The sequence below is a fragment of the Molothrus ater genome, chromosome 6 (genome assembly GCF_012460135.2).
Source record: "Molothrus ater isolate BHLD 08-10-18 breed brown headed cowbird chromosome 6, BPBGC_Mater_1.1, whole genome shotgun sequence".
NCBI lineage: Eukaryota > Metazoa > Chordata > Aves > Passeriformes > Icteridae > Molothrus > Molothrus ater.
In genome coordinates this window covers 42,162,869-42,178,290 of record NC_050483.2, presented here as the reverse complement: position 1 = coordinate 42,178,290, position 15,422 = coordinate 42,162,869, and the positions used below count along the sequence as shown (strand labels likewise).

General features: G+C 36.6%; 1 protein-coding gene across 24 annotated transcripts in view; it reads right to left on the bottom strand.

The window, feature by feature from the left end:
- Positions 1-201: 201 nt before the first annotated feature.
- The window catches only part of NRXN3 (neurexin 3), a 966,298-nt gene continuing 951,077 nt past the window's right edge, over positions 202-15,422 (bottom strand). For 10 of the 24 annotated variants that reach the window (XM_054515101.1, XM_054515100.1, XM_054515094.1 and 7 more), the window contains one exon: positions 202-3,160. In XM_054515101.1, coding sequence (XP_054371076.1) covers positions 2,859-3,160 — 302 coding nt within the window. In that variant the 3' untranslated portion in view covers positions 202-2,858. Of the gene's footprint in view, positions 3,785-10,901; positions 11,630-15,422 lie in introns of all 24 variants that reach the window. The other 14 variants (XM_054515090.1, XM_054515091.1, XM_054515086.1 and 11 more) reach the window with 3 other exon arrangements.

The window sequence follows — 15,422 nt, the reverse complement described above, 5'->3', positions numbered from 1 at the left end:
AGTTTAATTTATATCTGCAAAGGAAAGAAAAAAGGTTCATCGGACTAAAAGAAGAATGCAAACATGAACATGATTCTGTAAATTGGTGGCTAGACACTCCTTTGGGATGGGGGATACTTGCATCACAGAATATTTTCACCTTTACAGGTCTGGAATTTCCCTGAAGTCTTTTGGAAATAAAAACGCAGCAAGATCCAGGGCTTTGGGAAGAACATTTTATTGCTAAGCATATCTTTAAACAAACTGCAACTAAGAAAAGAAAAAGAATCAAAAAGAAGAAGAAAAAAGAAAGGAAAGAAAAGCAATAACATCACGATAACTCAAATAAAAATTCTCCAGGTTGTCCATAAAGCAACAGGGATATGGTAGTAGCCCACATACAGAAATGCACATGTTCCCAAAAACTGTCCAATAGAAACTTACACAAAAAAGGAAACTGTAAATATTTTTCCTTCAACTTAAAAAAGGAAAGCAAAAAGGAAAGGAAGAAAGAAAGCAGGAAATCATTTCACAAGACTCCAAGACTCCAAGAACAGCAATCTTTTACAGACATCAAGATATAATCAACTTTTATATAGTTTCGGCCAGTTAAGTCATCTAAAATCGTGCTTTCATACCTTTTTAAAACCTGTCTTTTTTTCTTTTTAGTATAAAAAATAAAAAAGAAAAAGCTCAACCTCACACACGCACACACGCACCACACACACGCACACATACACGCACTGAAAATATTTGTTAACATGAAAGTGCCTTCTCTATGTGCTTGAGAAGACTGTTTTTCTGAATTTAAGTTCCCATGTGCGTGTGTGTATCTGATGAAACTTCTTCAAAGTCAAATATTCATGCGACTTATAAACACCAGCAAGAGTAGATTTCTAAACCTAAACAGCTGATTAGTTTTCATCCGCATACAGCAAAAGTTTTCATTTCTGATATCCCAGGGCTCTCAACCCATCTTGGTTTCTGTTGTTTCCCACTCTGTCTTTCTCCCTCATCTACTTTTTTGCACATGATAGGCATGGCCGTCAAACCACCTCACTATTGTTCTGTACAGTAAGATAATCCTTTTCACAATAACTGGGAAAATGTAGAAACCAAACAACCAAATTAAATAGGTTAAATAAAACATAAGACATTCCCAATTTAACCATAAAACATTATATACACCATTAGGGTATCCATATAGAAATTATACTAGCAAAAAAATAGTAGTAAAATATGTAAACAAAATTTCAGGTTTTTTTTTTTGACACAGGTAACTGTGACAAAGCTAAAACACACGCTCCCTTCACATTTTAAGGTTTGCTTTTGTTGTCTGTTTCTTTTTACTCTGTTCTTCAAGAACATTCTTATTCCGCATTTAGACCATAACAGAACTTCTGTTCCAGCCGTCCCATCAAACATACCACGATAAATATATCTGTGTGTATATATATATATTAAATTATTAAATTAATTTTTCTTTATTATTTTTTGTGTGTCACAGCAGCTTTATTTATTTTCTTTTATATAAAAGAGAAGGAAAAGGGAGAATAGGGCAAATGGAAAGACAGAGATGATCTGAAATGTCAAGCTACAAAATTAAAATATTACATATGAAAACCAGTTATATGTCAAAAAAACGATGTAATTTGCATTCTTTTACAAGTGTTTAGCTTTTCTGATGTTCATTGGTCTTGTCACAAGTTGAACTCCAGTGGTGTCTTTCTGATCACTTTATTAAACTGATTTATTATTATTTTTCGCATGCATTGCAGCGTCACAGAACCAGATCCCAGAGGAAGGCTCCTTTACTTTTGCACAGTATATTCAGTTCAGAACAGTTAATAACTTTTAAGCATTCTTTTTTGAATCTCCGAATCCCATTAACCATACTTTGGTTGTCAAATGCATACTGAGTGCTATACTCAAATAAAGCCAATAACTGATCAGAACAGACCTTAACCCATCTGCTCTTCAGTTCAATTGCAAATACTGGAGCCAGATCCAAGAGAACCAGCTTTCCATGACAATTTTCCTCAGCACCACTCATCAGACACTGTCACTGCATTGTTAGCAAACAACTTACTACAAGATGATGGATTCTAGAGACAATACAACCAGATATGCAGAGTAAACACCATGGGTAGCTTTTGAATTCATATACGGCAATAGTCTCTCTTTATTTATTATGGATTTTTTTTTTCCGAGATTTCGTCTCGTGTCCTGGGTCACCCCCCACATCATTCCACTCCACTCTTCCCTCCCTCACCCAAAGTAACCAAAGAAACCAAACAAAAAGCAACCCAAGAAACAAAACAAAATCAAAACAAAAAACCAACAATCTCCAAACTCATTTATTCCCCTCCTCCAATCTCAAAATGTTATGTGTATGCTGGACACGGCCAGATCAGTTTGTTCGATATATCTTTGTTGTTTAATAATGTTTATACTTTTTCCTTTTTCCTTCTTTTTTTTTTTTTTTTTTAAATAAGTAAACTGAAAAATTATTGATACAGTCAGGGATCACGAACATTGTTAAAGACTCACTTGGAGATATGAAACAAGTAAGCCATGAAGTCTTCTACCTTTGCAGAAAGTTCAGCGGAGGAGGAGATTTGGAGATGTCCAAGTTCACTAACAGAGCAGAGCTGTGCGCGCCATCTCCAGAACGCTAAGTGTGCTTTATAATACATAAGGGCAAAGTTTGCTGACTCCAAGTGAGGACTTAGACATTAACAGTCACTGCTGAAATTTTTTCCCAATACTTTTTCCCACAAACGATATCTCCCAATCATCTCGTTTGCTGCAATGGTTCTGATATCTCAGTTAAATCTCATTAAGTATTTCTATATTTATATATAAATAATTATTCTTTTTTACACATAATACTCTTTGTCCTTGTTTTTCTGCTTCTTGTGGCCGCTCTTTGAGCTCTGCTGCTTCTCCTTCACGAGCGTGCCGTTGCTCTGGGCTGAGTTGCTGATGTAGTTCCGCGTCTCGTCCACCTGATAGGACCCCTCGTCCCTGTTCCTGTACTTGTACATGGCGTACAGGAGGATGAGGATGCAGAGGGCGGCAGCAGCCACAATGCCGACGACCATCCCCGTTGTGCTGCTCGACTCACGGACCACCTCTGAGGCCCCCGGAACCCGTCTGATTCCCGGCTCCGTGGGGTTTGCTGTGGGCACATTACGGAACATGGGGGAAGTGATTAGCGGGCTCTTCAGCTTTGTGCTGTCTAGCTCATAGGCAGTGGGCAACGGAAGCAAGACTATGTCAGGCTGGGGTTTGAGCTCACGGTTATTCATTTTGCCGGCTGGCAATTTGGGAATCATCACAGTCGAGGACGAAGCTGTGGAGCGGATCAGCTCAGGGGACAAAGACGTGGTAGTAGTCCTACCAGTTTCGGAGACTTTGTTAGGTCTAAAGTCCTTGGATTCCCACTTGGGTGCGTGTGCTTTGTAGCCACCTTCGAAGATTGAAGTGGAAAGACTCTTATCTGTTACCAAGGAGAAGGTGGTGTAAAAATCTTCATCATCAGTAGGGGGTAGGTTAGAGTCAAAGGTTTCCCCTGAGCCATACCCAGATATCACCAAGCCATCATCATCACAACCATCGCTGCCTTGGTCCGACAAGCAAGGTAACCCCGCCTCAGAGGTCATGGACAGGGAATCTTTGGTGGTCTCAATAATGGTGAGGAGGGGGCGAAAGGTAGGGGGAAGTGTAATGAAAGGTGCACGAGTAGCAATAGGAGGGATATCTAAAGGGTCTTCTACAAGTAGAGGGATAACTAATTCACCTCCTGGGATGGAAAAGAGAAAAAAAAAAAAGATTAGTACATTTTAATGACACATTGCACCATTTTCAGTTCACTTAAGGGTGAGAGAGGATCTGGGCATTATGAAAAGGTGTCAGGGATCAGCTTTTTTTCTCTCTAGCTACACTACCAACATACTTTCCTGGGGCTGCCTTTCATTGTTCCCTCCCACCCTGCTTGGGCATCGGCAAAGTGAATGCTCCATTTCCTACCTATGCTAGGTATGTACAGTGAAATACCCTGAATTTTTACTGATCCAATTTTTTTATTTTTGGAGATACTCTCAAGTGACTCTGTGGTCATCAATTTTTGGTAGTGATCTTTTTTGAAGACTATTTAAATTAATTACTTTAGACTACCATAGACCAGTGTTCTCCTAGCTTTATTTTCAACCATTCATCTTGCCATTTCATGAACCTTCCTCTTCTGATTATTTTCATTTAAAATAACAGTGATATTTCTTCTCTGCCATTCTAATATGCTCACCCTCTGTAGCAGTATATAAGTCCCTTCCCTAAGGTGTTGTCCATTCATCCATTTCTTCCTTATCATTGTCTGGCTTTTAAATTGTGGGAAGATTCATGAACGTGAGGGATGGAATAAGAACCAAGTACTTACTGGGTCCATGAAGGTAGAGAGCTCTATTCTCTCATTTCTTTTTAATCTTTCTTTAGCATTCTGTTTGACACTAGGAATGTCCCTTTCCTTGCATCTTTTGGGGCTACTAGTGCCATGCTATCTTCATCTTCCATTCTTCTTGATATTCATTTACTATAATTTGATTAAAAATTAAGATAGATTTTATAGTGATTGACAAAAAAAACTGAATAAGGACTTTGATGAACCAAATTAGCACTTGAGTCTGGGATTGTACTGCAGAAATTGTCTTCACACCTACTGTTACTTCTTCTTGACAGGCAGACAGTTGCAATCAGTTCTACTGATTTCTAACATGATGGTTACCTGCCTACAGAGGGCTGAAAACAAGGTGGACTTAATGGTCTCCTCTTCAAGCAGAACAATAAAGCTATAGATGTAACATTTTTATCTTACAACAATATAAGCTGCAAATGAAACAAGAAAATCAGTGTATCATTTCTGTGATTGGGATTCTGAGCAGCAATATTGCTACTTTTTGGGTAATAGCCTTCTGTTGTCTCTATATCATAATGTGACTGCACCTCTACTTTTGAGTATATGGCAGTTAAAACTCCAGTGTTTTATATTGTGGACTAAAAAAAAAAAAGTGAGGAATCTTATTAATTTGTCTAATTCCTCTACCTCTGTTTATATAGTCTTCTGTTGACATACAGGTCATCAAAAATTTGTTTTTAGAGTGAACTATATTGATTTTGAAAGTTTGTGTATAGATTTTCATTTGGGTAATTTTTCTTTGCCTAGCCATGTAAGAAAGCAGCTTAAAATATAAATCGAATTGTTCAGCTAACATAATAAGAATCACCTAGATATTTTCAAAGGAGTGCAACTCAGTAAGTATTTCTAATGCACAGGAAATTTTGATTTATACTCACCATTGCTTAAGGAGAATGTACAAAAGGAATTGTAGTTTCTAAATAAATAATTCTCAGTTTTAGTTATGTATTAATAACTGCTAATGAGCAGTTTGGCATTGCTACAATGCTGAATTCATCAGAGTCAAAAATTCTACTCTCCCAATTTTACCCTATATATTATATGCACTTGTTTCCCATTGAATTCTGCTAGTAATGTCTATGGAATGTCTATAAGGAATATTGTCTAAAATCAAAATACCTTCTAAATGTATTTGGAGAGCAATATATTTGAACAAATTACACATAGGAGATAGAAATATACTGAAAAAGGTACTTAACAGTTTGATTAAATCTGGATAGCTGAAATAGCAATATGGCTTATTCTTTTCCTTAATGGGAAACTAAGCGGTGACACAGTTTAATCAATTGAAGCAGTTGGAATTCTCTCAGAGGTACCAGGGTAGAAATAATGCCAAAATAATAAATGTGGTACCTTGCATACTTTCATGCAAAGCTAGTTTTAAGTTAAGATACAAAGGGACAATTTGAACATGTTGTTTAGTTTTCTGAGCTTTCTCAGTATGTTCATATATCTCTTTTGTTACTGCAGAGAGACTGAAAAAATAAGTATCAATGTCTCTAAACTACATACTTTCAAAAAAATTATGTAAAAAAGCCTACAGTGTAGTTTGCCAAATGGCTACACTGCATTTTGTGCTCATGCATCTGAGCTGTTTTCTGAGCAATGCAGAAACTAGAGCATATAATATGATTTATATATGTCCAGAAGGCCTATCCATGGCTTGAGTAGAGCATCTATAATCTATGCAAACAGGTGGTCTCAGGATGAACTTGGAGTATGCCTTGGGGGAAAGATCATCTGTGAGCCTGGTAAAAAAATGAATAAAAATAACAGAATTTAAGTGAGGATTGCAACAAATGACATGAGTCTGGAGTTTAAGTTCCAGAAAGTCAGGGATAGATAGTGTTCCTTTAAACAGTTTTTTAAGATCAGTGTTTTACTGTTCAATTGCAATACTCATCTGTGATTTTTATTCATCATCTGTGACACTCAACTGGAAGAAAAAAGTTTGTCAGCTTTTAATTGCTCATCTGGAGCCTTGAAGTGCCTTTGTTCTTAAAAGCTATTATACTGGCCTACAGCATCAGTATGTAGTTAATCTGCCACCCATTGGAGCAATATTTTGGGTAGCTTTCATCCAAAAAGAAGTTATTTTGGTCCTCTTAATGATTAATTTTCTGGAAGGAATCAGACATTTCTTATATTTAATATGTATTTATCCTTTTGCCCCACTAACCTTTGCATTTAAAAGCAGGTCATGGTTATATAGTTTTGTTGCTATTGAGGACTTGAGATAATGATCAAAACTACTGGGATTATAAAAATGATCACAGCTGTCTTGAAATATGAAGTAAAGTTGCTATGATAATTCGGGTTTTACATAAGTGATGGAGATTTTCAATGCCAGCAAGTCTGTTGGATGGAAGGCAATAAGACAAAGTCAGGACTAAGTTTTACAAAGCTTTCATCTCTCAATGTATGTGAGGAGAGAAATAACTTTCATACCAGGAGCACTGGATTAATTTTGATTCAATTATTTAATCTCATCACTAGTTTATATTTCAAATTGTCCAGTGATCCACACTATGGCTACTTGCATACTCAAGAAATAGAGACTGTTTAAGCTCCTTCCTTAGGAGTCACTTCTCCATTAAGGAGTTAATTTATTACATTTACCTTCATGGTGTATCAGATAGATGAAAAGATGGTAATAATGTTTTGATTTTTAATTTTTTAATTGTCTGTAATAGAAGAAACTGAGGCCAAAAAAGGCTGTGTGACAGTAAATCAGAAAAAGCACTTTAGGTATCAAATCTAGCTTCTCTTTTATTGCATTGTTAGGCATCTATGCAAACATCACAGCAAACTTGAAGCTGTCAGTTTAACAGGATGCAAGCACAATGAATACTTCCTGGGGTATGTGATTTATAGGGGAATAAAAACATCCTTAAAAATGACATGATAAAAATGCCACTCAGCTTAAGAGAAATGTGTTATTTAAGGATAACAGGGAATGTAAATCCTGAAAAGTTCCCAGGAAAGCGTGAGAAATATGATCACCAATATTTATGGAGCAATTGCAGACTTTCATATCATACCTGCAAGCACCTCTGTAAGTGGTACTACATTTCTACAGGTAAGAGACATGAGAGGGAGTCTGATGACCAGCAGATTGAGTGTGTGTGTAGCGGGAATCATCTTTCACAGAAGAATGGCGGGGGTGCAGGAAGCTGACTGGAGCCAGTGGTCCTTTGATGGCAGAATAGTGATGTCTCTTGCCCAGGCCCCACATCAGATTAAAGGTGAACACTGAAAGATTTTAAAAACTAAAACTTGGTTGTCAAGAATATCTTATGCAGGATTTGGATCCTGAATGGTTTGCTGTGGAAGGAAAATGTTTTATATATTTAGGCCTCTAGAAAGAGCTAGAGGAGCCCTTGAAAAACAATGACAATTTTGAAGAGAAATATGTTTGAGAGAGGTTTTATGTATGTCAAATTTTCTTTTCTCCTCACAATGTTTACCCACTTTTCAACTTCAAAATTAATGCTTTGCAGCCTTGAATAAAACTTACAGGTTCAATTTCCAAATTGCTCTGTTCTATGAAAAAAAAAAAAAAAGCAAGGCTGCAACCCCATTTGGGCCATGGCTCATGGCTTTCAAACAATTATTCATGTAAGACTTAGATTCTGCTTGTGAATGATACAGGCTGTTTCCTGGTAGTTGCAGGTTTCTTTCTCCCCTTTTTTTTTTCCTGTTGGCTGTTAAGCACCTGTTAAAAGTGCTCACCGGTATGCTTTGAATTCGGGGTTACTTTAGCAATCCAAAGATTTCACAGGGATTTTCCAGATTTATTTTTCACCTACTTTGTGCTTTCTCCCTTAAGCAGGGAATAGATGTTTCTTGAATAGAAATATGTGTTTTAAAAAGCTCCTCTTGACAACACAATGCCAAAGAGCTTAAACAAAAGAGATAAAATTGCTTCCTCTGCAGTGACATAGATGCAAAACTCATCCACAGTGTAGATGAAACTAAAAACCCAGCCCCAAAAAAACTTAACACCAAACTGGAAGAAGCTCTGAGAGAACTGAAGTCTGTGAGGTGGGAAATCTTATAGCAAACAGCCCAGTGGTTTGCTAGGCCCTCTCATTCCAGAAAGTGTACATATATTAATTAAAAATTAGCCTTTTAACGTAACACATATACTACTTTCATGGAGTTGTGCTTTTCTTTAAACTACCAAGAGAACTGGGGGTATAAAAGGTCTACTTAAGCCTTGGAGCTGCCCTGCTTTTTGCTTTATGAGTGTATTTATAGATATATAATTCATACCTCTGGAGCTGAGCTCTAGTCAGAGTCTTCTGCCACTGGAAAAGATGGAGTGTTTAAAATTTAATAGAAGCCTTATGAACTGTGAGGATGGTGCGGGCAAGCCAGGAATGCAGAGGGCACCAAAAAATTCGATAAATAAAACAACATGAAAAACTGTGGCAGCTGGTGGTTTTCATCTTTAGAGCTACAACTACTTCAGTGGAGTTTCAGGCATCAAACTGATACAGGACAAAAGGCACACAAAAAGGAAGCCTGAAAGATTCATCTTCTGCTGCTGATGATAAGGAATATACCTTATCGTCTCTCTTTTCCAGCTGCAACTGAGGAGCTTTAAATTGTCATCCATAAAGGCTGCACAATTCATCCATTCCTGCAGGTACTTGAAATTCTGCATCCAAAGTTTGCAATTTTCATTCTATTCTTTTGATGTTCCTCTGAAGTGTGACTCCATTTTTAATATGGAATACTTGGCAGAGAACTAATTCCTTACCTTTCCCCTGCCCTGTATCAACACGATAATTTCTTATTAAAAGACTGAGTTAATAAATTTCGGTCTAATGGTATTTAGTTAATTCTGCTTTGAGTCCTCTGAGGATAAAAAGAGGAAATTATTCAGAATATAGTCTCTGATTCAAAGGAATGATGATGCTAACACAAAACCCAGTATATGAACATTCTCAGTATTTTCTACTCTTGCAGTCTGAATTAATTGCAATTGACAGAGAGTAGTAGAGAGAAAAAACAAGATTTCCACAATGGCATACTGCAACTCTTTATCTCAGATATCTCCTTTTAATTTCAGAGACTATATAGTCCTCCATATTTAACTCCATATAGTTACTCCATAAAACTGGATTTCTGGTGGAGTTGGTTGAAAAGCATTTCCTAAGCCCCTCCCCCCAACGATATTAAAAGACATCAGTAAATGCAGTGTTTCCCAACAGATGGTTCATGAGCAACATGAAGGTACAGAGTTTGAGATGTCATGAATCTCAAGTTAATGTTGGGCTGTCTGTTACTGATGTAAATTATTGCTCACCTTTGTGGAGTTTTAGTGAAATAGAACCTTCCAGAGAGGTCCTGACATCATGTCTAGAAGCAAAATTCTAGAGCAAAACCAAGAATTTTGGTGCCCAGACACTGAGCATCTCTGAACCAATTGAGGCATTCCCTCTTCTATCTCCCACCTTTATTTTAAACTTTTATGATTACCTGGTGACAGCTTCCTATTCAGTATAATTATTTGTTGTGTTTTCAGTATCAGTTGTCCCTGGGACTTTGATGGTTGAACCTAATATACCTGCTGAGCACAGCATTACTATGCAGAAAGGGTGAAAAAATACATACTTAGAAAGAAGTACAGCTTTCTCTTATTTTAGTCACTGCTTTTTGAAGAAACTAATGCAAACTTCTTTTGTAGTAAGGAAATTTTAGAGGTTCAGGATCTGTCTGCATCATTTCTGGACGATGCTATCAAGTCTGATACTAATTGCAATATGGTGGATGCACTAACCTGGTAAGAGTACACTTGAGAGTATCATTTGGACTGGACATCAGGCACATAATCAGCAATTAAAAAATTCAATAGAAATAAAATAGTTTCATGGGAATAAAGTAGGAATGGTGTAGAGCTGCAATAGGAAAACCCAGAGAACTACCAAAATGCTAAAGAAGCCCCATAAATTTTGACTTGGCATGAAGGCTACACCACCAGGTTAAATACAATTTAAGTAACATGAAAAGAAGTAATGTTACTGGTGATTTGTGTGGGGAAAGGGAAAGAAAGCTTCTAGAGGGGGACTGAGAAAGAACAGAACCAAATTGCCTCAGACTCCTTCACCCATCCTATGCACAATACAATATGGCAATTGACAATATACAAAGAGCACATAACATAAAGGCAATTACAAACTGATTAAAAAAAAAATAAACTTATATATATTTTCCTAAAGCAAAACCATACACTAGAAAATAAAAACGCCACAGCAACAAGGTCAGAAAAAGAAAAACAGAACAAGTAATTCACTTCATCAGCAAAAGAAAGATCAAAACCTATGAGAACTTAAAAAAATTATGAAAATCAAAAACATTATTTCCTTTAAAAAAAGGTAACCAAAAATACATAAAAATATTTAGAAAGCATACCACATTGATTTCATAACAGTCAACTTACATCAACAAATTGCCCGCATGTTTTTTGGCATGAAAGGAAAAATTTACAAAAGAAAGTTGTGTAAGAATGCTCTTGGACAAGTAGCATTGCCACATTCTTGTAACTTGCTTTTTTTTGCTGTTGTTTCTTAAAAACTTTTTTAGCAAAATGTTTATTATTTCTTTTTAAATATATTTGTTTTACAACAAAGGGTGATACAGGGAGGCAACAACACATACATCCACACCACATAACATGAAAAGAAAAAAATCTTGCACCTTAACAAATTTGAACTTTTTTTTTTCTGCTGTTTTTGGTTGTATTTTTTTATCTTATGTAAAGTTGTTAGCATATTGCAGTTGAAAAATCCTGTACAATTTATTGAATTTACTTTTGCTTGTTTGCATATCTACATATAATGTTTTTTGAAAAGCAAAGTTTGTTGCTTTTTTGCCTTTTTGGTCAATTTGATATATATTTTTTTAAACATTTTCTTTTTTTCTATAATTTTTGTGTGTGTGTGTTTTAAGGAATGGATGACTGCACATAAAATTTTAACAATGCTAAAGAAAGGGGTGGTGAAGGGAAACTTATGGGAAGAAAAAATGCTTAGGGTGGATGGAGTGGGAGTGTAAAAATCTATGAGTGTACTACACAGGAGATGAAGATGATGGGAGTGAATGTGTAAGTCAGTTGCCATGTCCATGTAAGGGCGGTACGGAGTGATCTAGCAGCATTAGAGCTTCTGGCTGTAAGGAAGGGATGGGCAATATACAAAAACAAATGAGCATATTCATGCCCATCAACAAAAAGAAAGAACAGAACTCTAACATTGACAATCTCACAAACCCTAAGCTGCAACTTCTTCAACATGCAAGTTACAAAAAATTAATAATTATAGTATTAATAGTTACATTTTCATTAAATGTTCTCAAATTATAAAACCAGTTAAGACTTTTCCCTACTAAAAATAGCAGTAAAAGTACACAAACTAATAATAATAATAATAATAATAGTAATAATAATAATAACCAGAGAGTAAAACAAAAAAAACAAGGAAACTAGTTTTATGCATTGGAATTAGAACAACTTCATCTGTAGCTACCCACAGCCTTCTTGTTCTAAGAATCATCTTTTCTGAAGTCCAGCAAATTGACAGTGTATTCTCAGTAATTTGAGGCAATTGTTTCTTGAGTACATCAAATGTACTGTTTCAAATGTAAAGATCATGTTTGCACACCCCTTCCCCACTGTCAAATTAGACTGCTTTCATATTCAGATTCCCTGGAGAATATAAAAAATACAGCTGTAGGATTCTGCCAGTGAAGTAGTTCCTTATTTAAAGACAGAAATAGAGGGAAAAAATTGCAGAAAACAATTCATAACTCTTTTGTTTTGTTTGTTTTTTTTCATTATTAGATTGGAACAAACCAAATCTAAGATAGAAATTCAACCATTGAAAAGAAATACATCAAAATAGAACTATGAAGAGATATACTAAAAAAAAAAGCAAAAGATGAAATAGAGAGTTCTCTTTGTTCCCAGGAAGAAGGGAGATAAGAACAATTGCTGGACTTTGAAAATTTATTTTTAAAGAAAAAATTATTCCACACACTTTCAAAGATGGACAAACCAGATGCACACATTGAAAGGAACAGACAAAGCAGTCTAGGGACACTTTCATAATTTGCAATTTTTTAAAAAAATAATCGGATTCACTTTCCTTCCATCCCCCTCCCATTCAAATAAGTTTTCAATTGTCGGCCAAAAACCCCACCACCCTTGAGTGTTGCTTTTTTTTTTAATACATCTTTTTTTTATCACTTATTTTCAAAATAAACATGGAGAGGAAAAAAAAAAAGGACATGCAGTCTGGATGTACGTCATAAATAGACATAGAAAAAGATAGAAGAAATTGGCTGAGATTGACAAATGGGTTATATAATAGCTTAATTTTACTGTAGGATGTTAATAATAATGCATGCTTAAAGTAAGTTGCATTTAGGGAAAGTAGAAAAACAGAAGAGCAAGCAAGGATTTGGGGGCGGGCAGGCAGAAGGGAAGGCGCGGACAAGGGGTGTACCATCCATGCCTCTCCAGAAAGGGCAAAGCACATTCCAGCAGGATCTCTGCATTTCTGGGGGAGGTCAGAAGGGGAAAAGGGTGAGGAGAAATTATAAGCTATGCTAGGACAGACTTTTCACCCTGACTGTGACCTAGTTGAATCTGTTCAAAACACCAAACTCCATCCCTTGTTCTGACTCTGACTCTCCAAGGCACACCTGAAATCAGTGGCATATTTTTCTGCCTAGTGGCAGAAAATGCTGCCACTGCTAGCATTAAGACAGAGACTACTTTCTCTTATGCTACAAAAGTATTAAAAGTTCAAGGAGCTATTACTAATTGGTTCTTTCCTGAAACAGTATTCCAGATACTGTATGTCCTAGAGGGGTCCTCAGCTTTCTCTGAATTCCTTAATGACACATATGATGTCTGCGTTTTTCTTGTGTAAAGACCATCCCTAAGATATCAGAGTCCTTCCAAGAAGGAACTCAGGACCCCAGGCAAACAAACTGTTTTGTTTGGTGTTTTAAAAGACAATAAAATTACATATAAAACTCTGGACCCTGCCTAAGAAAAATCTCTCCAGCAGGCAGGAAAATCTGGCTGTAAGCACTGCATACACCTTAGCTTTCCATCAGGAATGTCAGTAAGATCATTCCATGAGCTTGGTCATTCTACCACCAATCAGTTGAAGTGGGAGCGATCTTGAGATTGAATTTCTGGGAATAATGGGGATTTCCTCCCTGCGGATGTGGCCAGGGGTATTTCTGTGTAGGTATGATAACAAACAGGTAAGATGTTCTGGTACTTATAAATGTGAGGAGCAATAGCCCCTCTAAAGCCACTGACAGATCAGTGTTAGTTCTGGGGAATATTAATTAAGTATAAACCCCATAAAAATTAAATAGCCTGGTTTGGTTTTGGATGTATTACTGAAAAGTGTCCAGTTCTGAGAGGAGTTATATAAGAGCTCTACTTCAGAAGTGATGAGGTTGCACTGACTAACAGCACAGTGCAGCTGTAGCTGGAATGTACCATGCCTATGCTGGGAGGCTACAGTGGACCTATCTCCTACATCCCTTTGGAAAACATGTTAGGAAGGGAAGAGGTCACACCCCAGAAGAGGAAACCTGGCCAGGGTAATCCCAGGGACAAAACATGCAGGTTACAGGAAGCAAAACATTGGTCTACATAGGAAAATTTAGGGATTCATTTATGGATCAGAAAAAATTGGTTAGGAATATGAAAAGAAATTACGGAAGCGAGGCCTTTTCAGACCTCAGTGGAGATTTTTGGTTGGCAAGGTTACAAGGCTAGTGTCCCTGGACATCACTCCCCACCAGGATTCCGAGCCTCTGGTTTAATTGTACTTAGGGAGTTTCACAAAGAGGCATTTAAGCTTTGAATTTTAATCAGTATTTGTCATGACTTGCAGCTGGATTTTCAGAGCAGTGAAATATCCCCCTTCAGCACATTAGAATTGAGTGCCTTCTCTTTGATGCAAAACAGACTGTAAGGCATGAGTCTGGTTGCCAACTGTGCAGTCCATGTCAGGCCTCTCCAGAAAATACTTATGCCCTATTTGACGATAAACTTCTAACTCATTGCCTGCAAGATCAAAAGACAGAACCACAACTGGAGCCAGAGACACTTCAAGAGATGACAAGATTTTGTAAAGGAAATCTTGATGTTAGCCTTAGAAGAGCATTTGAAGGGTGCTAAGCAATTTTTTATTTGGTCAATACAGAGGTGCTTGAATAGAGTTCTTTGGAAAATTTGGGTCCAACAATTTCTGTTGAGGCTGGCAAAACCTTCTTCAGTATTTAAAAAAATTCTGGCAGTCAATAATAAAAATTAGACGTCCTAATTTGAAAATTTGATCCTAAATGCTTCCACATGAAATTACAAGATGCTATTTTATTACTGAACATTTATCAAATTATTCCTCAGAAAAACAAAGACTAAAAAGCATTACTAGTGCAGCTTTTTTTTTTTTTTAATTTTCAAAAAACTTAAAGTAGATCAAAGGACTAGGAGTATAAACATCTGTATTATCAAAGCTTACAAGTTTCTTGCTTGAAGGATTGAGCTAATAGCCAGTGTTTTCAAATGAAAAAATCCATATATCAACTGGGAAACAATTATACAAAAAGCCCCTTGTTCAGTGGCTTCAATGATAAAGTTTTATTATACTATTTTTTGTTTTCAAGTTGCATTTTAAAGGGAAATAAGAAAAGTAAGGCAATGCACATTTCTCTCTGTGTGTGCATGTGTGTGTATGTGTTAAAAAGCAATATGAAAGATGGATGGTAAATTAGGATCTAGGGCTGCACTGCAGTACCCAGATTCGTGCTAACCTCTGGAACTTCCATGTCTTTTACCACTCTGGTCACAGAATCAGAGAATTACAGAATAAACAGAGTTGAAAGGGACCCACTAAGACTATCAAAGTCCAATTCGTGGCCCTGGACAGCACCC